Source organism: Crinia signifera, chromosome 4 (assembly GCF_055691185.1).
Source record: "Crinia signifera chromosome 4, ASM5569118v1, whole genome shotgun sequence".
Taxonomy (NCBI): Eukaryota; Metazoa; Chordata; class Amphibia; order Anura; family Myobatrachidae; genus Crinia; species Crinia signifera.
In genome coordinates this window covers 79574604-79598681 of record NC_139220.1, presented here as the reverse complement: position 1 = coordinate 79598681, position 24078 = coordinate 79574604, and the positions used below count along the sequence as shown (strand labels likewise).

Sequence of the window (24078 nt, the reverse complement as noted above, 5' to 3'; positions counted from 1 at the left end):
GCACTTTAGACATAAGGTCCCCCGGGGTAGCGGAGAGCCCCCCAATGAAAAGTTCTCCCCCTCCAGGGCACCTCACCCGGGCTGAAGCCCTGGGCTGTCACCAGTGCCACTACAGATCATAGTAAATTTCCTCCGTAATATATTTCTGAAGATTTTTTTGGGGGGGTGGGTGGGGTGGGGGTGGCCTGACAGCTATCTATCACAAAAACGGGATTTCTGGTGCCCACATACCGCACTACTGACTGCTGTGGGACCCTCTGAGCCTGGCCATCCTCCGGTGGTGGGTTGCGGGAGGCAGCGGAGTCGGGAGGCTTATTTATAGGCCTCCGCTGATTGTGGCCTTCCCGAGACTCCGGAGCCGGGACCTAGATTTGGAGCTGCTGCCGGGAATTGGGCTCCGCGGCAGGAAAACGCAGCCGGAGCTTCTAAAAACTCACCCAGAGGCACACCCAGCCTTCCCCAAGCACCCCCAGATACCTTTCTGAGCGGGGAGCTCTCTTATAAGTGCTGTTTCCATGCACTGATTCCCCCATTAGGCCCAGCATGCTTCTCTGAAGAGTAATTTTTCCCCCTTTTTCTCAAGAGTAAAAAACCAGGCTTTTGAATAACAGTCAAGCCAGTCACAGCCAGTCAACAGGCTGTTACCATAGAAGCGGCTGCTGACCGGCTGGGGGCCCGGCAAATGGCAGAACTTATGTGGGTTCTAGCATTTGGAGGGATCACGCTACATATATATGACATGTACATACAGAGCTGCTGTATCTGGCTGGATTCAAATGATGTGCTTTTATTATTTTTAACCCCATGGATGCATACAGCATACCATCCAACATGGCCCATTCCATTAGGTACAAAATGCTCTGTTTTTGGACTTCCCTGCCGGTAACAGTTGCAGAGGTGATGCTGCAGCACAGTCCAATATTCAAAAAGGGGAGCCACACCTAATGCCACTCCAAGCATCAGTGTCCTGGACTCACTGGCAGTTGATGTGACCCCCCTCTTTCAATTTTGGACTGTGCTGGAGTCCAACCTCTGTAACTGACACTGGCAGGGAAGTCCAGGAACAGAGCATTTTGTACCTAATGGAATGGATCAGGTTGGAGGGTATAATACAGGAGAAGGTGACCCGATCTGTGCAAGGGATCGTGGGTATGGAACAACCCCCCTTCATTTAGTGGATTCTACAGGAGAAGTGGGCCGCGCAGTACCAGGGACAAGGTGAGTATACTGTGTGTGTGTCCTCTTTATATTTATTTTACAGGGGAACTTTAATTATCAAAATGGCCTTAATGTCCCACATGCTGGTGCTTGCAGTTCTCCATGTACAGTACCAGCATGTGTGGAGGCTTTCAGTGACCTGTGGTCCTCCTGTAAAAGTCCATATTCTTACATTATTTACACAAACTATTATCAACTCGTCATCCACCGCCATCGGGTGCCGGTTATAGCACTGGACTTCAGCTCAGGCTTTGTTCCCCCGAAGAGTAGGGGACCCCTTAATTGGGAGTCCCACTTCCCCAGCAATCCCCGGCACTACCCCCTGCTAATGGGGCCTGGTGCTTGTTCTAAACAGAGGACCCCTATGTCAATTTTTCCCTGTGTTTTTAGAACTGAGATTGGCTCCAATAGCCCCTCATGTGTCCTTGTCACATTGTGTTGTGATTATGGTGCATTTTTGACAAAAAAGATGCCCAAATGCACCAAATCAGCATGATTCATAGAGTACCTAGTCATTTGTGGTCCCACTTGCAAATATTTTGTTGAAGGGCTTGCCCCCATGTACTATCCAGTAAGGAGAAATGCACCTATATATGGGACAAAGCCATAGTAGATGCACCGTCAGTAGCTATGCTGCGAGAGTGATGTATGTTGGAATGTCTTTACTAAAATGCATTTTCCATTTTACCCAGCCCCCACCAAAGTCCCGGGTGTAAAAAAGACAAGTGGTGTGTGTTGCGCAATTATTAGCGGCTGGCACAGGGTTTTGTCAAGAACCCCAAAATACTATTTGCAAGAAAAAAGAGGGTATGTGCCAGCGCTTGCTGCATCAGTAATTGACTACACGGTTCTCTCAATTGAATTTTTTAATAATATATATATATATATATAAAAAAAACACATACAGTTACACATATATGAAAAATAAAGAAATAAAATTAAAAAATATGTCTCGTATTGTGTGAATCAAGTTGGTTATAAATCTCGCTTTGAGGTGCATAAATCAACAGTCCCGTGTTTGGTCCCCAAACACGGGACTGTTGATTTACATATGCACCTCAAAGCGAGATTTATAACCAAATTGATTCACACAATGCAAGACATATTTTTTAATTTTATTTTTATTTCTTTATTTTTCATATATGTGTAACTGTATGTGTTTTTTATATATATATTTTATTTAAAAAAAAGTCCCGGGTGTGTCAGATTGCAGCCGTGCTATTTTACACATTGTCATGCAGGTGTAAAAGCTTGGAAAAACTGCAAGCATTCCAGCAGAGAAGCCCTTCCATTAATACAGTATTACTATCAATCATTTCTCAGCCACCAAAAATAGAACTGCCATAAAAAGTGAATACCTGATTGGATTGATGGGATTGACAGTAAGGATTGTGTTTACTATGCACATTACTTAATAAATTAGCAGGACCCTAGCCCTATTCACTCCATCAGATAAACAGAAGCCATGTTTAAAAAGAGAATCTAGTATTTTAAATAGACAAGGTAGAGTTATCTTTAGTTTATGTGGATGTATTTTGAAAACATTAAATCATAATTTGTTGACCAGGCTCATTGATTTAAGATTTCATCAGTATTACTACATAAAGTAATTTATACATAAAATACACAGAAATCACAAGGACAACCTTGGTGATACTAATCAGGCATTGCCAATGATCGCTACATATTGCACTATAAAGGAGAGTTGAAATAATATGTGCGGAAGCTCGTAGCTGGCCATTTATTCAGCATTTCACACATTTTTAGACTGCCTTCTAGGGAATAATCATGTGTTCCTTGTTACTGACCCTCAATATTGATAAAGAATGAGGACAAAATGATCGCTGAGCTCGGTGATCGCATCACTGACCTGATTCAGACCCCATCGGTGATCTTCAAAGTCGAAGATCACTGCGAGTAGATAGTCGCCGCCAAGACAAAAAGAAAACCTGCCCTATGCAAATCTGCAAATGACTTGCGAAAATATTTCCAATAGCTCTCTACTTGCAAATCCATATGCAATTCACTCGCCATTGAATGATTTTTACAATCTGTGCAAATGTAAGTCTGACCCTTCCGGTCAACTGCTACAGAGACAAGCTAACGGAGGCTAGCGCTGATGTCACAGACCCGCCCTTAAAACTCCTGAGCATGCCTGCTTTTTTTAGACACTGCCTGTAAACGACTGGTAATCCCGTAACACCAACTTCCTGTCAGTCTACCGCTAGTCAAATGGCGTTAATGGTGCCTACACTGCATGCACGCAATGAGTTGTATGCATGCAGTGTAATGCGGTAATCGCTCAATCTGTGAATTCTCACATCAGCTCTGCATCAGGCCTCAGGTGCGACCATGCCAGACTGGGCTTTCACGGATATGGTGCACCTGATGCAACCAGTCAAACCCCCACTGGTGGCAACCAGAAAATTATTTAGCACAGTCTAGCAGCCGCCAATCTCAGAGGGATAATCCAGCTGCACCCCAAGGGTAAATCCAGCAGCTCTGGAAAGGAGCAGTAACCATAGAAATGTAAATGCAGCGCTGCCCTGGCCCCAATATCACTCCAGCGGCTGCGGACAGGAGTAGTCACCAGGGAAATGTAAATGTAACATTGCACTGGCCCCGAAATACTGTACCTACTAAAGGACCAGCTGGCCGGGACACAGAACCATAGTAACGCCTTTGCACCTGGTGTACACCTGGTTGCTGCAGAAAGGAGCTGCCAGTGGGGACATCAGCAATCATACTGATATATATATATAGACACACTGAAGAAAATATTGTTTTCACTATCCTATATGTAAAAAAATGTATATCATCTATATACTATACTGTATATCTAGTGTGTGCGTGTCACCAAAACACTGCCATCTGCTGGCAGTAAGTGAAACGACATCTCTTTCTCTCACAGCGGCAATCATGTACAATTAGCTGCATTACTAGCTTTCAAAGCATTTGCATTGAGCGGGTTTACTTTATGAAATTAATTCCATGAATAATTCTGATCAGGGTACTTTAGAATCCGTCAATTATATATTGATATGGCACTGAGAAATTAGAGATGGAAAATTTATATAAGCCCTAAATAGTTTCAAAGTGTTTAACCCCTTCACGACATTTGACGTATATATACGTCATGGCCGGGAAGTACTTCCCGACACATGACGTATATATACGTCATGACTTTAAACTGTCACTGCGTCTAGAGACGCAGTGACAGAGGGACGATGTCTGCTGTCCCTGACAGCAGACATGTCCCTGCATGCCCAGGGGGGGCTGCGATGCCGCCCCCCCGTCGGCGATCGCTGTGATTGGCTGTTCAGTGTGAACAGCCATTCACAGCGTTTTCCTGTGTTACCAGCGAATCAGACGCTTGGTAACACAGGTGTCAATCACCGCCGGGCGTCAGGGGGCATGAGGGGGTCATCGGTGACGATGACACCTCACCCCACCCTCACCCCACCTGCCCCCAAGGCTGTGATTGGTCCGTGGGACCCACGGACCAATCACAGCCAAGGCGCGACATTTAAACTAACGGTGACTGCGCTGCAGACGCCATTCCGGTCTGGAATAGCGTGCAGAGCGGTCACCGTGCCTATCTGCCGTGATACTGACCTGATCCTTGCTAATACTTACCTGATCCTTGCAAATACCTTACCTGATCACTTGATCACTGCTTGTAGCGTGCTGGACGCTTCCTGGATCTGACTTCCTGAGACTTCCTGCTGCTGCTGCAGTGTGATAGAGAGATAGAGAGATAGAGAGAGAGATAGAGAGAGATAGAGAGATAGTGACAGAGAGAGCTATATTTTGTGTCTGCTACCCCCCCTTTTTGGGGGTGCAGGGTTTTTTTATATATAAATAACTGTCAGTGCTGCTGCTGCAGTGTCATAGAGTGATAGATAGTGATAGATAGTGATAGATAGTGATAGATAGTGAGAGATAGAGAGATTTGTGTCTGCTACCCCCCATTTTTGGGGGTGCAGGTTTTTTTTTTATATATATAACTGTCAGTGCTGCTGCTGCAGTGTCATAGAGTGATAGATAGTGAGAGATAGAGAGAGATAGTGACAGAGAGTGATAGAGAGTGTATATTTTGTGTCTGCTACCCCCCCTTTTTGGGGGTGCAGGTTTTTTTTTATACATATAACTGTCAGTGCTGCTGCTGCAGTGTCCTAGAGGGATAGATAGTGATAGATAGTGATAGATAGTGATAGATAGTGAGAGATAGAGAGAGATAGTGACAGAGAGTGATAGAAAGTGTATATTTTGTGTCTGCTACCCCCGCCTTTTGTGCTGATCACTATATCTGAGGTGATCAGCAACTTTTTGGGGGCGCAGAGGTTTTTTTTTATATATATACCTGTCAGTTGCTGTCAGTTGCACCAAAGGTTGTGCACCTGCTGCCCCTCACTGGTAATCAGTGTCGCATCACTGATCACCTTTTTTTTTTTTTGTGGGTGCTGTGTGGTCTTTTTTTAATTTTTTTTTTACACACACTGTGATTTTGTGGGTGTCCTGTGGCCACTGTGCGCTGATCAGTGACGTACATCACTGATCAGCTTTTTCGGCACAGGGTTGATCTATTTTTTTTTTTTTTTCAAATTCCTGTTGCCTTTGAGCGCTGTTCAGTGACGGACGTTACTGACCAACATCTGTGCTCAATTTTTGGCGCAGGACCTTTTTTTTTGTTTTTTTAACCCCTTCAATTTTTTTTTTTTAACCCCTTCAATTTTTTTTTTTTTAACCCCTTCAATTTTTTTTTTTTTGTATAAAGTATTTTTTTTTTTTCTGCACTACATACACACTACACACTACATACCCCCCGGGTTGAAATAAAGTTTGTACCCCCCCCTACACTATACACGTGTTGAAACATTTCACTACCAGTAACACAAAAATAAAAATGGCATCCCAAATGTCATCCCAAATGTCATCCCAAATGTCATCCCAGTCATCCAGAAGAATGTATTCAGTGGAGGAGGCATATGCCATGCTTGCCTCTGACTCAGCCAGTGATGCAAGCGGGGAATTTGAAGGATTCGTCTTAAGCTCCTCTTCCTCCTCTGGTGATGAGGGACCCCCTCAAAGACGCCCCCGTAGAGCAGCTGAGACCCCCCCCCCAATAATTGATCTCGTATGGACCCCACCACCAGACAATTTTGAGCCCCAGGTTCCTGAGTTTTTGGCCATGCCAGGAATCCAATTTGATTCCACAGGTCTCAGAGAAATTGACTTTTTCAAATTATTTTTCTCTGATGATTTTATAAATTTAATGGTGGACCAAACTAATTTATATGCCCAGCAGTTTATTGCTCAAAACCCCACGTCATCATTTGCTAGGTGGACCCCTGTAGATGCAGTAGAGATGATGACGTTTTGGGGTCTGGTGTTTCATATGGGCATAGTAAAAAAGCCACAAATTAGGCAATATTGGAGTACAGATGTTCTGTACAGCACCCCATTTTACCGTATGGCCATGACTCGGACTCGTTTTGAAGCAATCCATAAATTTATACATTACACCGATAATGCACAGTGCCCACCCAGAGATGATCCCACCTTTGACAGGCTATTCAAAGTCAGGCCGGTCATTGATCATTTCAGTGCCAAATTTGCAGAGCTATACATCCCTGATAAATGTATTAGTATCGACGAGTCCCTTATACATTTTAAAGGAAGGGTTAAATTCCGCCAGTACCTTCCCAGTAAGAGGGCAAGGTATGGCATAAAAATGTATAAGCTGTGTGAAAGCACCACAGTGTACACCCACAAGTTTAGGGTATATGAAGGGAAGGATTCAAGAATTGAACCGCCAGAATGCCCCCCCTCCCTCGTAGGTGTTAGTGGAAAAATTGTCTGGGATTTAATGCACCCCTTCCTGGATAAGGGTTATCACCTCTATGTGGATAACTTTTACACTAGCATCCCCCTGTTTAAGGCCCTTGGTTCAAGAGGTACAGCAGCTTGCGGTACTGTGCGCAATAACCAAAGAGGCCTCCCCAAAACGCACATTGCCCAAGTACTAAGAAGGGGTGAAAGCAGGGGAATATGCACCGAAAATATGTTGTTGGTCAAATATAAGGACAAGAGGGATGTCCTTATACTGACAACAATTCATGGAGACAGTACCACCTCCATCCCTGTACGAGGTACCAGTACCCACACCTCAAAACCAAATTGTATCCTAGATTACAATAAGTACATGGGCGGAGTGGATCTTTCAGATCAGGTACTGAAGCCGTACAGTGCCCTGCGGAAAACAAATATCTGGTACAAGAAGCTGGCCGTGTATATCATCCAGATGGCACTGTATAACGCTTACGTGCTATTCCGTTCTACCGGCCAGAGGGGGACATTTATGCACTTTCAAGAGGAAGTCATAAAGGGCCTAATATTTGGGAACCAGCAGGCAGAGGGCCCCAGTACTTCTAGTACTGGCCCCCGTATTGTACCAGGGCAGCATTTTCCCAACGAAATCCCCTCCACTGCAAGAAAGGGCAGGACACAAAAAAGGTGCAAAGTTTGCTATAAAAAGGGAATAAGAAAGGAAACTATTTTCCACTGTGAAACTTGCCCCGACAAACCCGGCCTATGTATAAAGGAGTGTTTCAAAATATACCACACATCTATGGATTATTAGGTTCATCATTTCACCGTGCTTCGGGGGTCTTGCTAATGCCACATAGCACCCACCATTCATTCCACCAGAATCTGAGCTGCAAAATCCAAAAATCACTCCTTCCCTTCTGAGTCCTGCCATGCACCCAACTGGTATTTTTTGGTCACATGTGAGGCATTGCCGTACTCTGGAGAAATGGGGGCACAGATTTTGGGGTGCTTTGTCTCCTTTATTCCTTGTGAAAATGAAAAATTTTGAGCCAGAAGTACATTTTTGTGTAAAAAAATGTAATTTTTCACTTTCACAGCCCAGTTGTACCAAAATTGGTGAAACCCCTGGGGGTTTGAAATGTACACTATACCCCTAGATGAATTCCCTGAGGGGTGTAGTTTGCAAAATGGGGTCACTTGTGGGGGGGTTCCACTGTATTGGTAATGCAACATAGCACCCACCATTCATTCCACCAAAATCTGTGCTCCAAAATCCAAAAATCACTCCTTCCCTTCTAAGTCCTGCCATGCACCCAACTGGTATTTTTTGGTCACGTGAGGCATTGCCGTACTCTGGAGAAATGGGGGCACAGATTTTGGGGTGCTTTGTCTCCTTCATTCCTTGTGAAAATGAAAAATTTTGAGCCAGAACTGCATTTTTGTGTAAAAAAATGTAATTTTTCATTTTCACTGCCCAGTTGTATCAAAATTGGTGAAACCCCTGGGGGTTTGAAATGTACACTATACCCCTAGATGAATTCCCTGAGGGGTGTACTTTGCAAAATGGGGTGACTGGTGGGGGGGTTCCACTGTATTGGTGCTTTGGGAGTCTTGCTAATGCAACATGGCACCCACCATTCATTCCACCAAAATCTGTGCTGCCAAATCCAAAAATCACTCCTTCCCTTCTGAGTCCTGCCATGCGCCCAACTGGTATTTTTTGGTCACATGTGAGGCATTGCCGTACTCGGGAGAAATTGGGGCACAGATTTTGGGGTGCTTTGTCTCCTTCATTCCTTGTGAAAATGAAAAATTTTGAGCCAGAACTGCATTTTTGTGTAAAAAAATGTAATTTTTCATTTTCACTGCCCAGTTGTATCAAAATTGGTGAAACCCCTGGGGGTTTGAAATGTACACTATACCCCTAGATGAATTCCCTGAGGGGTGTACTTTGCAAAATGGGGTGACTTGTGGGGGGGTTCCACTGTATTGGTGCAACATAGCACCCACCATTCATTCCACCAAAATCTGTGCTGCAAAATCCAAAAATCACTCCTTCCCTTCTGAGTCCTGCCATGCACCCAACTGGTATTTTTTGGTCACATGTGAGGCATTGCCGTACTCTGGAGAAATGGGGGCACAGATTTTGGGGTGCTTTGTCTCCTTCATTCCTTGTGAAAATGAAAAATTTTGAGCCAGAAGTACATTTTTGTGTAAAAAAATGTAATTTTTCATTTTCACAGCCCAGTTGTACCAAAATTGGTGAAACCCCTGGGGGTTTGAAATGTACACTATACCCCTAGATTAATTCCCTGAGGGGTGTACTTTGCAAAATGGGGTGACTTGTGGGGGGGTTCCACTGTATTGGTGCTTTGGGAGTCTTGCTAATGCAACATGGCACCCACCATTCATTCCACCAAAATCTGTGCTGCCAAATCCAAAAATCACTCCTTCCCTTCTGAGTCCTGCCATGCACCCAACTGGTATTTTTTGGTCACATGTGAGGCATTGCCGTACTCGGGAGAAATTGGGGCACAGATTTTGGGGTGCTTTGTTTCCTTCATTCCTTGTGAAAATGAAAAATTTTGAGCCAGAACTGCATTTTTGTGTAAAAAAATGTAATTTTTCATTTTCACTGCCCAGTTGTATCAAAATTGGTGAAACCCCTGGGGGTTTGAAATGTACACTATACCCCTAGATGAATTCCCTGAGGGGTGTACTTTGCAAAATGGGGTGACTTGTGGGGGGGTTCCACTGTATTGGTGCTTTGGGAGTCTTGCTAATGCAACATGGCACCCACCATTCATTCCACCAAAATCTGTGCTGCCAAATCCAAAAATCACTCCTTCCCTTCTGAGTCCTGCCATGCGCCCAACTGGTATTTTTTGGTCACATGTGAGGCATTGCCGTACTCGGGAGAAATTGGGGCACAGATTTTGGGGTGCTTTGTCTCCTTCATTCCTTGTGAAAATGAAAAATTTTGAGCCAGAACTGCATTTTTGTGTAAAAAAATGTAATTTTTCATTTTCACTGCCCAGTTGTATCAAAATTGGTGAAACCCCTGGGGGTTTGAAATGTACACTATACCCCTAGATGAATTCCCTGAGGGGTGTACTTTGCAAAATGGGGTGACTTGTGGGGGGGTTCCACTGTATTGGTGCAACATAGCACCCACCATTCATTCCACCAAAATCTGTGCTGCAAAATCCAAAAATCACTCCTTCCCTTCTGAGTCCTGCCATGCACCCAACTGGTATTTTTTGGTCACATGTGAGGCATTGCCGTACTCGGGAGAAATTGGGGCACAGATTTTGGGGTGCTTTGTCTCCTTCATTCCTTGTGAAAATGAAAAATTTTGAGCCAGAACTGCATGTTTGTGTAAAAAAATGTAATTTTCCATTTTCACATCCCAGTTGTACCAAAATTGGTGAAACCCCTGGGGGTTTGAAATGTACACTATACCCCTAGATGAATTCCCTGAGGGGTGTAGATTGCAAAATGGGGTGACTTGTGGGGGAGGTTCCTAACTTTTAGCACTTATGGTGCCTAGAAACCTACATGGTGCCTAAAAAAAAATCTCATAAAAAGGAGGCTCCAAAATCAAGTAGGTGCTCCTTCTATTATGAAGCCTGTGGTTTGGTCAACGTGCACACTAGGGCCACATATAGGATATTTTTGAAAACAAAAGAATTGGGGGAATCAATTTTTAGTCACATTTCTCTAGTAAAATCTACTGTATTCGTTAGAAAAATGTATTAAAATTGAAACTCTGCAAAAAAAAAGAAATTTTGAAATTTCACCTACACTGTTTTAATTCCTGTGAAACACCTAAAGGGTTAACAAACTTCCAAAATGCTGTTTTGAATACTGTGAGGGGTGCAGTTTTTGAAATGGCATCATTTATGGGGGTGTCTCACATACAAGTCCCTCAAAGTCACATCAGAACTGAACTGGTCCCTAAAAAAATCAGTGTTTGAAATTTTCTTGAAAATTTGAGAATTTGCTAGTCATATTTGAAGCCTCCTAGTGTCCAAAAAAATGAAAAGGAGGTTGAAATAATGATTGCAACATAAAGTAGACATATGGTCTTTGTTAGTTATTAACTATTTTGAGTGGTATGATTATTTGTCTCACAAGCAGAAAATGTGACATTTTGCATATTGCTAAATTTTCCATTTTTTCACGATATTTTGGTATTTTTCACAAAAAAACACAGACTGTATCGACCAAAATTTACCACTAACTTGAAGTACAATGTGTCACGAGAAAACATTCTCAAAATCACTGGGATAAGTAAAAGCAAAAAAAATTTATCCCCACTTAAGTGAGACATGTCAGATTTGAAAAAAAGGGCTCTGTCATGAAGGCACAAACTGGCTCTGTCATGAAGGGGTTAAAGTAGAGATGGTCATGGCAAGTGTTTTGGCATCTATGATGAAACAGTGATGGGCATCAGATAGGATACTTGGGCATCAGAAAGGTGTGTTTCCTTAATGGCAACAAGAATCATTAGAGTTGTATCTTTGGCCCTTATTCTGGTTGGTGCGGATATTCCCGCTTGCGTACGGGCCGCCGATGTTTATCTACTGCGCATGTGCAGAGGTCACTCTGCGCATGTGCAGGCGATTTCGCCGCAAGGATTCTCTATACGCCGCACAGGGGGCGTAGAGGGGCGTGAGGGGCTACTTATCCTCATTACCCTATGCATACGCCCCGCGTTTCATGGGCGTTCCCATGCAAACGCGGGGCGTATGCATGGTAATGAGGCCGTGACGCGTGGGCACGGGGCGGGCATCTGACATCGCCGGATGTCAGCTGCCCGCCCCCATACAAGATTTCACACGGACAAGTGTCCGTGTGGTCTTGTGTTGCGGGAGCTGGTGGAGCGTGCGGCCCTGCATTCGATGTTCGGCGACCATCGAATGCAGGGGCTGCTCCCACCATGGAGGAGGCGTATCCCCGTCCAATTTCATGCGGATCGCCACATATCCGCGTACGGACGGCCGTGGCGATCCGTATGGAAGGCGGGGATTCGCCTGCACGGTCGGAGCCGCATATGCGGCTCCGGCCGCACCAACCAGAATAAGGGCCTAAGTTACATGTGACAATTTTGTGTATTTGAAGATGTGTATAACATTGCTCATGATTCACAAGGCAATGCAGTTTTGTGGAGTTGAAATGGATATACCCTTCAGATCGCAAAATTCAGGGTCGCCCTGAGACTTGGAAATGCTTCAGTCCCGAAGCGACCCCACATTTTGTTCTCTCTGGCTCCAATAGGTCTATTTTATTTTTTCCTGTGGGGGCTAATGCATTTTTCTCTGTGGGGGTCCAATGGTGTGCCTTGGCAATTTGAAATTCTTGTTTGGTGAGTCGCAAGTTGAAAAATACTGCCACAGAGTGTTACCGGACAGCTCGAGGGCCCTTCATTAGTGCTTATAATCAGTACTATTTTTTCTGGAAAAATAGGTTCAGGAACACCAGGTCTGGGGGTGGATCAATTAAATAAAAAGAAACATATATAATAGAGAGAGGTAGGGAGAGATAGATGTATATATTGTATTTAGAAACAAAGGGACTCACATGTGACTTTAAAATAAAACTTATCTTATGAAAAGTAGATTTTCAGTTCCTGATGATGTCATATTTAATTAGAGGTTCAGGAACGGAGTTCCTGCTGAAAAATAGCACTGCTTATAATGCTTCAGAGAAAATACACACCTTGGTCTGGCTGCAGGTAACAAATGGTAAATTTGGCTATCACATTGCTATATTTTAGGTTTTATAAAAATGTTTGCATAGCAATTAAAGACTGACATTGGCTGTCATGTGCAATTACTGTTTCGCTAAGCCCTTGTCAAGAAGATTACATAAAAAATAATTAGTAGTTAAAATAATGTATGCAAAGCATGTTGATCATTCTCAGCGTGTAAAAAGCAGTGGCCCACGAAATCGGTACAGTCGAGCACTAGTGATTAGACTGGAATACAAACTTTTTAACGTTCTGTAAAAAAGAAATGCCATATGGTGGGGTAATGTTCTAGGATGGGATGATGTGCCTGAGCTGGAACTTGTACGTTTCTCAGTTATAGAACAGCAATGCACAAGTGACGTTAAAGAAGCAAGTATTTTTAGATCTATTATAGATGCATTTTACACATAAAGATCTAGATCCATTTTTCTTCTTTGAATGTGCCTCACTGAAGACAGAGCACGAACATTAAGGAACATTAAATGACAAACATCTAATTTGAAATAAACTGCATATTGCTGCATATTTTTAAAGCTGCTTTAATTATCCATTAAAGGAATCATTTTACTGCCAGCCTAGAAGTACTTGTGGGTAAGTCAGGATAAATAAGGAGCATATGAGAAATGTCAGTCTAAAATGAATTGATCTATTCCGATTATCTAAATGTTTTACTAAAAATATTCATTTGTAAATAACTCTCTGGGAAGCACCTTTAAATGTTAGCGTATAAAGGCAGCTTAGCCGCAGTGTGTCTGCATATACCATACTGGCACTGAGCGCAGATTTACTGTATTACGCAGAACCTGAAATAGGTCAGAAGAAATGTGGTTCTGATACAGTTGTCCTTGTTTCATTTGTGCAATGTATATGGGCTGAGGTAAGCCAGTGCCCGGAAATAATCTATACCATTATCTGAGATGGAGTCTTTAGGAGGTGTGACCTATCACTGCTTGCAAGCCACATTAACCACAGTTCGATTGCTATAAATGAAATCAATATATGACTAAAAATATTAAACTATATTTATATTATATGTAAAAGAATTCCTTGGTAATAAAACAAGTGACAGTTTAAATATTTCTATAAAGTAAATGACTATAATACAGATATACCGTGTGTGTGCAAAAGCAGAAAGAGTTAAAGATATCTATATATTACGGTTTGAAATATATTTTTGCAGCAGGTCGACACGGAAGACAGAAGCAATAAAAGCTGACATTTCTTGCTGGCTGCACGCTGTTCTGCTCAGCTGGGTTTGGCAGCTCTCACTGCCTTCCCAACGCTCGCCGTCGATTTTACCTCAGATGGCAGGGCAGGCACAGCAGTTGGTCCGATCGAAGAGTAACTGCAAACTGAAGCAAAAACTTCTTGCTTTAGCCCTTTCTGAGTGTACCTCTTGACTTGTGGAGAGATCCTAAGGGTAACCGAAGCAGAATAAAACATTCAAACTGCTACCTTAGTCTACTGAGCTAGGACTTTACACTGGTTATAAATAAAAGGCACTTCCACACTTATCTACTTGTGTCATGATACTTCACCCATGTCACTAGCTGTTAAATAAAGCTCAAATATATTCTTATTTTTATTACTGTTCTGACACATCAGGTCACCTATTATGTAAGATGTGATTATGAGTTTAGCTTTCTTCTTCTACTCCACTATAACCTAAATTGGCAAATACATTCAGGGACAGACGTGTTTACATTTTACAAAGATGTTATAATTAATATATAAGAACAAAGAGCTGGCTACACTGAGATTGGGGGGTCACACTGCTGGCATAATATAGGAGGGCACAGCACTGGCATAATCCACATGTGATAATATTTATTGCACTGGCATAATAGGGCAGATTTATTAAGCTTGGTGCAGTAGCTAATCTGCTCCTAACTGTTAGAAGCTGGGGTTAAGACATGACAGTTAGGGGCTGACTGGCTTCTGCATGTTCGGTGGCATAATCAATGTATGAGAGCTTCTGTGATCAGAGTATATACAGTAATTGGTCTGACCCAGCAGCCAGGCAAGTACAGTCAAGCTTACAAAATCAGTAGATGTCTACACAGAGATAATGGGGGAAATTTACCAAAGGAAATTTGTAAAAAAAATAGGTGTATTTGTATCCAGAAATACACTCATTTTTGACATTTACTATCCCGAAAATACGGCAATTCGTATTCATATTGATGTGCTATCAATACGAATACGAATTGCCGTATTTTCGGGATAGTAAATGTCAAAAATAAGTGTATTTCTGGATACAAATATACCTATTTTTTACAAATTTCCTTTAGTAAATTTCCCCCAATGTGTCGTAGGGCACAACACTTTAATAGGGGAACATGTACTAAAGCTTCTAAATACGAAAAGAAGTGATGTTGTCCATAGCAACCAATCAGATTCTATCTATCATTTCTCTATTGCATCTTAGAAAATAATAGACAGAATCTGACAGTTTGCTATGGGCAACATCACCTCGGATTTCCGCCTGTAATACCTTGCTTACACTGGCTTACTGTCCAATATCCATTCCGAGCCTCTCTCCTCTAGCGGCAGCTGCGCCATCTTCTTACTGAGTGGCCAGTTTTCCAGTAAGATAATCATGTGTTATTTTCAGAACTTACAACTGGAAGTCTACATGTATGCCTTCGCCACACTGTGCTCTCTTATATACATGCCTTCGCCACACTGTGCTCTCTTATATACATGCCTTCGCCACACTGTGCTCTCTTATATACATGCCTTCGCCACACTGTGCTCTCTTATATACATGCCTTCGCCACACTGTGCTCTCTTATATACATGCCTTCGCCACACTGTGCTCTCTTATATACATGCCTTCGCCACACTGTGCTCTCTTATATACATGCCTTCGCCACACTGTGCTCTCTTATATACATGCCTTCGCCACACTGTGCTCTCTTACATGCATGACTTTGCTACACTGTGCTCTCTTATATACATGCCTTCGCCACACTGTGCTCTCTTATATACATGCCTTCGCCACACTGTGCTCTCTTACATGCATGACTTTGCTACACTGTGCTCTCTTACATGCATGCCTTCATGACACAGTGCTCTCTTACATGCATGACTTTGCTACACTCTGCTCTTACATGCATGCCTCCGTTACACTGAGCTCTCTTATATGCATGCCTTCCCTACACTGTGCTCTCTTATATGCATGAGTTTGCTACACTGTGCTCGCTTACATGCATGTCTTCCCTACACAGTGCTCTCTTACACGCATGCCCTTACTAGACTGTGCTTTCTTATATGCATGTCTTCCCTACACAGTGCTCTCTTACATGCATGCCTTTACTACACTGTTATCGCTTACATGTATGCCCTTACTACACTGTGCTTTCTTATACAGTATGTATGCCTTTGCTGCACTGTGTTTTCACATCTTCATGCATTCTGTGTACTTTTACTGTATGTCTCTGTTCAATGTATGTCATATTTTCCACACTGTCCAGTGCTGCTAAGCACTGCATCTCTTGACATTAAAAATAATATATTATTATTTTAAACTTAGATAAAAAAATCTCAATTAAGAAACCGAGTCACTGCGTTCTCAGGTCAAGTGACCCCCTTTTTCTTGCTATCTTGTGGGAGCCCTCCCACCTGCCCTTCAATTTCATTCATTGTTTTGATTGATTCAATTTTATAGTTGGCTATTTAAAGCCAGATGGGCAGAAAGTCGCTACCAGCCAGTGGCCAAAGCAGGGCATAAGTGGTCATTGTCAGGCACCTCCTTTTGGAAGGTCGGCTGGTGTGTCCTTCACTCGCGGGTGGACCAAGGGCGTTCCCATGTGGGAATGTCCATTGCTTTGCCAGAGTGGTGGTGGTGGGTGCTGCACAATGCAGGTTATGCAGTAGGAGGCCGTGGTGAGCCCCTCCTTGGTTTTTGGTCTAGTATCAAGTTTACTGGGCTGGTGTTTGGTAGCGCCTTCTCTTGCCATCCTCCCATGCTTAGTTATACAGATCACCAAATCAATAAATATTTGTTGACCTTTTAAATCTAGCAGTTGGTGTCCGTGTGGTTATTTAGTGCCCGAGTCTTTATTTGTTAGTGTTAAGCTAGCTTAAGTATTTGACAAGAAGCAGGTCACAGTAATATAATGGGCACCTTATGTTCATTAGAGTCTCACTAATTGACAACTTTGTATAATGGTGCCTTAGCAGCATCAAAGGATTCCAACTATGGCCCTTCTTCAGATCTGATCGCAGTACAAATGTGTTCTCAAAATGGACAAAACCATGTGCACTGCAGGTGGGGCAGATGTAACATGTACAAATTTGTACTGCGATCAGATCTGAATAGGGGCCTTAGAGTATTTAATATCTTTTAAGTGACATAATTTTGTTTTAAAACTTTTAATTATTTAAAAATTACTGTTACAGGTTGCTCCACTGATCTTTACTGCTACAATCAAAATGATATTACAGGTACATTTGGAAATCCTGGCCAGTCCAATCAGTTTCTTTTCATTTTGATGTGCGTGTGATGTATATTTAGTTTATCGTTTTGTAATACAGATAAGGGATATCATCTGAAGAAGAAACTGGCTAGAATACTGCATTAATAAAATTTTGGCATGTATGGCTGGCCTGCATGAACAATCTCTTCACATCAATGTCCCGCAGCTTAGCGTTTACATTGTGTTGTAGATATTAGGACAGCACTAGATCAGCTTAGCTGTGAACGTGTCGCCTGAGGGACTTTGCAAGGAGCTGGTAGCCTACTGGCTCAGCTGGTGAAACATCTGGGTTGCAGCAAAATTCCTTTTATCCCAGCGTCAGTGTCAGTTATTTTTACACATGGTGCAAAAATTGTCAGTTGATATGGACTGAAATAATAGAACATCCCAGATGAAAAAGATTAGCTCAGACAGTGACGGAGGTGAGAAGGTCCCCCCCGAGAGATCTGAAGGGGTTTCCTATTGATATGAAAAGACACAATACAACCCTTTGTGTGAGCGCCTTAGTGATCAGCAAATTAGATGTAATTACAGTACACAGAGGCAACAGGATACCATTCTTGTCTCTTCATCCTGCTGAGACGGATCTCCCTATTATTGGTATTTACAGTACTATTACAGATGTTGTAATATTCCCTTCAAGTCTAGTAAGGAGCTGCACTCAGACTCAACAAACCCCTAACAAGTGGGAAATATGACCCACATTTGTAGGGTCACCATAGGAAACGTACTTAGATGAAGCACATTTTTATAAAGATTTTAATATTAGCTAAAAAAATGTAAAAATATGACAAAAATAAAACAACTTTTGCATAAATGTGCGGGTTGTCTAAACTTGCCCACACGCGGAGCGCTTTGGGCTAGCGATGCGCACTCCCATGTGCATCGCATAACACAAAGTATGTGCTGCTAGCTCTGCACGCTCCCATGCACATCACATCACATGGCACTTAAATTATGTGCTGCTAGCGATGAACTTTCCCACGCACATCACATGGCACAAAGTATGTGCTGCTAGCCATGAGCGCCCCCACGCACATCTCATGGCACACAAAATATGTGCTGCTAGCGATGTGATGCATGCTCCCACGCACATCGCATCACATGGCACATAAAGTATGTGCTGCTAGAGTTGTGATGCATACTGCTACGTACATCACACCACTCAAAAAGTATGTGCTGCTAGCGATGCACGCTCCCACGCACATCACATCACATGGCACACAAAATATGTGCTGCTAGCGATGGGATGCATGCTCCCAAGGACAGCACATCACATGGCACATAAATTATGTGCTGCTAGAGTTGTGATGCATGCTCCCATGTACATCACACCACACAAAAAGTATGTGCTGCTAGCGATGCGCGCAACCACGCACATCACATCACATGGCACATAAAGAATGTGTTGCTAACCATGCGCGCTCCCACGAACATCACATTACATGGCACATAAAGTATGTGCTGCTAGAGTTGTGATGCATGCTGCTACGTACATCACACCACACAAAAAGTATGTGTTGCTAGCGATGCGCGCTCCCACGCACATCACATCACATGGCACATAAAGTATGTGCTGCTAGAGTTGTGATGCATGCTGCTACGTACATCACACCACACAAAAAGTATGTGTTGCTAGCGATGCGCGCTCCCATGCACATCACATCACATGGCACACAAAATATGTGCTGCTAGCGATGGGATGCATTTTCCCACGCACAACACATCACATGGCACATAAAGTATGTGCTGCTAGCCATGCCTGCTCCCACGCACATCATATCGCATTGTGCAAAAAGTGGATGCTGATGTGGTACACTAGGCAGAATTTGCTGTCAGTATTTGCACCAATGGTAACGGAAGACAGATATTTTTAATACCATGAAAGAAAGAAATTTATAAAAACTATTACATTTTTTTAAGTTGTTTCTCCAATAAGCACCATAACAAAACAGTACTTAGAAAAAGAAGGTGTAAATAAATGTCAGAATGATCACCATCATGCAAAAGACACAATTTATCCAATAACTAGATACCATTCTTTCGAAATAACAGAGCAACATAAAAGAATGGCCCATCTAGTGGCCCTTGGTCTGCAAAACACATGAATTCCCCTCCATTGAGGTGAGGAGCAGTAGTAGACTTTTATTATGTAGGATATAAAAACTGCTTATAACAATTTCCCAATGGAACTTTTTTAGTCATTAGCACTAATTAGCTAGGCTCCCCGTACTATTTGCATTGTGGAAGTATGACAGTGAAATATTTGGCATTCTATTGGCTGGCATAGTCATGTGACATGGTGATATATATTCAAAAGAGAACGACCGCTATATTCTACTGTTAAATTAGGCACTAATAAAGAATATTTAAAAATGTATAAATATATTTAAAAAATGTGTTAATTATTAATAATAATAATAATAAATATATCTCAGCTATAGCCCTCTATATGTACAAGTGTATGTACACAATACTACCCTACACCTGAGACAGAATACAAATCTAAAACCAAAAGAATTGAGTTGCTGCGCTAATATTAAATTAAAAATAAAGGCACCATGGATAAATACAATCACACAGATAATTTTAATACTACCCAATGGTATAACATCACATTTATTTTATGGAATAATAAAAAGTATTCTAGGCGGCCACCTAAAAAATTGGATATACTTTGTGTTCCACTTTAAAATTTCAAGTGCAACCGGTAACGCATCCAGAGACGATTAGACTTTAAATTTTGCCACAAAAGAATTGGTTATCTCTATCATACAGTCCGTGTCACTATATGGCAATCTCCACAAATGAATGGGAAAGTTTTACTATTTAAAATAGTACAGTCAGTGTGAAGTGCTGTTTGCAAGCGCGTGGTAAGCGCGTCTCTCACCTGTGCCTCCGTTCGCTTGTGGAGTTGCTGTTGGTATGAGCTAGAGTGTCCCTCCGGTTTGGAGGCAGGTAGGGAGCAGGTGAGAGAAACTTTGCCATTCATTTGTGGAGATTGCCATATAGTGACTGACTGTATGATAGAGATAACCAATTATTTTGTGGCAAAATTGAACCGTATTAAAGGGCGGTATTCAATGAGAATACCTGCGAGGTGCAGCGAATCCTTTTTAGGATTCGCTGCACATTCGCCACGTTCCGGAGCCGGCGGGCTCCGGTATTCAACGTGTCAGGGGCTCGCTGCCCCTGACTGGCGAATATGAGCTCCTGCGGCGTATGCCGCAGGGAGCCTGAGGACGGTGGCAGGCAGAGAGATGGAAGTCTCTCTGCCTAGCCCAGAACGTTTGTGGGGGTTAGGTGGGCTCCCCGGGTGCCAGGCAGCACAGGCTGCCCCCCGGGGGTGCCAGCAGGGGACCTATATTCACTATACCCGATCGTAACGATCGGGTGCAGTGAATATATGAATATCTAATGAGCGGCTCGGCTCCGGCGCCCCCTGCTGGCTGCTGTGTAAAAAAATATATATATATATATATATTTTTTTTTAAATTAAATATATATTCATGTGCTTACAGCACATGAATAAAAGTAGCATGCCCCTCCTCAGAATAAAATTCCTGATTTTTTGACACCAAATGTAAAAAACAAAACACTTTATTTTAAAAGTTCACATTCCACTTCTCCATAAAAAGATAGCGATTGCTACTCGGTGAATAATGGCGAAAAAACCTTCAAATGTATTCGCCATGTGGTCATTGAATAGGGTGATTCACCGTTTTAGTCAAAAATTCGCCAAACAGCACAAATTCGCCATAAAAACATGGCGAATCAGGCTCATTAAATACCGCCCAAAGTCTAATAGTCTCTGGATGCTGGACCGGGTGCACTTTAAATGTTAAAGTGGAACACACAAAGTATATCCAATTTTTATGCTTTAACTAATGTTTACACTGATTTATTGTATCCTTTGTTATATATTCTGTCTTTTTGGATGGCCGAATACTTTTTATTATTCCATTAAATAAATGTGATGTTATACCATTGGGTATTATTAAAATTATCTGTGTGAGTGTATTTATCCATGGTGCCTTTAGTTTAATTTAATATTAGCTCAGCAAGTTTTGGTTTTATATGGTGATATGTATGCCTGTATTGCCTAGCTTGGACATGTGACAGCGTCACATTGATTGGCATGGTAAAATAATAATGTAATGTATACCTGCGTCATTTCATATTTTGATATAACGATCCAACATGTGTGTCTGTATTGTGTGGCATAGTCAAGTGACATTGTGAAATATATGTTTTATATCATCTGAAATAGTAGTATGACCATAGTGGGGTAATACACTATGGCCCTTATTCAGATCTGATCGCAGTACAAATTTGTTCTCAAAATGGGAAAAACCATGTGCACTGCAAGTGGGGCAGATGTAACATGTGCAGAGAGTTACATTTGGGTGGGATGTGTTGAAACTGAAATCTAAATTGCAGTGTAAAAATAATGCAGCCAGTATTTGCCCTGCACAGAAATAACTCACCCAAATGTAACTCTCTCTGCAAATGTTACATCTGCCCCACCTGCAGTGCACATGGTTTTGCCTATTTTGAGAACAAAATTGTACTGCGATCAGATCTGAATAAGGGCCTGTGTGTGACACTTGTGTATTGTGCATGTCTTCATAATATACTTTTATATTGTGTACTCATGCAGCATTTCATACCTGGGCATGTGAAGGAGGAAGGCCCCTCCGTATGTAAACACCAAACAGAGCATCCTTCCCTAATGAGATATTAAATTTGAGAAACTGCGGTTGAATGATGTGGATGTGAGATCTCCAAAACACCCCTGCTGGTACTTCCTGCGTGATCCGGCGGCCAATCTCTACTTCTCCGTTGTCTATGCTGCTGTTTCTTGTAGTGGTCCAAGGTCCTGGAATACAATAATTAATGTATGTTTATTTGATTTCTGCATTTGTACTATATGATAAAAGGAACAGAACAATCTGCATTACAGAGAGAATCATACATTATTTCTAGGAAGGATGTCCTTAAGGATTTTTGAAATGCATTACCTTGACTTTCATCTTGACTTATTACCTCTGAAGATGAATGTTGAATAGTTCTATTCCTATCAAATTGTATCTGAATCAGATGTACACTCATCAAAACCAACCTTTACTAAATACATCAAAGTACCCACGCAGCTAAACACAAACAGTAATGCATATATATATATAAAACTACTATTACAGGAAAACCAAATTTGCTGAATAAATACTATAATTAACTATCTTATATATGTTATTTTAATAGAACACAATATTTTTATTATTTGTATAGTTTAAACTTTAACTTTTAAGGAAGTGACACTTTATTATCAGTACAATAATGACAGGAAATGTAAGCAGACATACAAGATAAGGAAATACAAAGCTTATAGAACTTGATTATTCAGAGAATAACAAGTATTGGAAGTTTTTAGTATGTTACTCATATCTGGTCTGATTACTGAAGAATGCAAAATGTCATCATTATGTAACAATTTGTTCATTTCCTGCATCGGACCTGTTACCAAGGCGGAAATTTATGAAGTTGGACAAAACCAAGCTGCACTGTACATTGCTTGGGACAGGCACTCTTCCAATAGTATATTCTTCCTGGGTGCCCCCACATTCAAAGGGAATACAGAGCACACAGAGGTGCTGCACCCTGGTATTGAAGAAAAAGACCGACACAAGGATATGCAGGTTTCAATCACAAACAGACTGTGATCAGGATACCGGTGTTGGTGAATTCACAAACAGACTGTGATCAGGATACCGGTGTTGGTGAATTCACAAACGGACTGTGATCAGGATACCGGTGTTGGTGATTTTCTTTAATACCAGAGTGCCGCACCTCTGTATGCTCTGTTTATATATGTTTATTAATCATATAAAACCCAGGAGAATATCTAGAAATGTGATGGCATTTTCTGCAAAATGTATTGGGTTCCTAAACATAATCAATACTGTAGTGGATTTGTGTGGGGCTCCAGTGCTCTTCCCTGCACCACGGGTGAACACTCAACATTTTTGAAGCTAGGACACAAGTGAGAAGGGAGGCAAGGGCCGGCTCATGAGGAAATGTGCAACCTGGCTCTTATTACTTTTAGGGTTAGAATTGGTTTCTGTGAATAAATATAATAAATGGCAACATGCAACTCTGTGCTTTTTTCATTCCTCTTCAATGTAAAAGGATATGAAATAGATTAACAAGGATGAGTGAATGTGGAAATATGAACATTGCTGTAAATCAGATTTTCACAGAGCTGTTTGTCCTATTTTATAGCTTTATACACTAATACATTTGATATTTTTTTTCTATTAAAATCTCATCTTAAAATAAAATCTGTGAAGGCAAGAGATACTTGATAAGAGGAATAGGCTGACGTGAAAGTTCATTTCACAGTGCTGGCAATATAGTATAATATACAGTGCACATTTCATTCAAGTACGTCCATGAACTTAGCAGTTACTGTTCTCTTCTATTAAACCATGTCCAGCTAAAGTCACTAGAGGAGAGGACTGTGAAACATTGCTTTCAACTATAAGCTGTATAGAAAATAAAATTCTAGATCCAAGCATGGACACTGTGAAGACTATACCAATGAAAGTAAATAATCAAGTTCCAGTATCCCTTACTCTTCTCCCCCTATCCATCTTCTCAGATTCCTCCCCCTATTCCTCCACTCATGTCTAGACAGTGAGGAGTCTATGCCAGGAGCAAGATGCTGACTCCATGTAGGCCTGTGTGCTTTAAATGGTAGGGGCAATTTTTAAGGCCAGCCCTATAGTGTGTCATATA

At 41.9% G+C, this 24078-nt stretch overlaps 1 protein-coding gene across 13 annotated transcripts in view; it reads right to left on the bottom strand.

Annotated features, from left to right (window-relative positions):
• The window catches only part of TENM2 (teneurin transmembrane protein 2), a 2252147-nt gene that overhangs the window by 254704 nt on the left and 1973365 nt on the right, over positions 1-24078 (bottom strand). For all 13 annotated transcript variants that reach the window (XM_083181867.1, XM_083181872.1, XM_083181875.1 and 10 more), the window contains one exon: positions 21954-22162. In XM_083181867.1, the coding sequence (XP_083037993.1) occupies positions 21954-22162 (209 nt within the window). The remainder of the gene's footprint in view (positions 1-21953; positions 22163-24078) is intronic.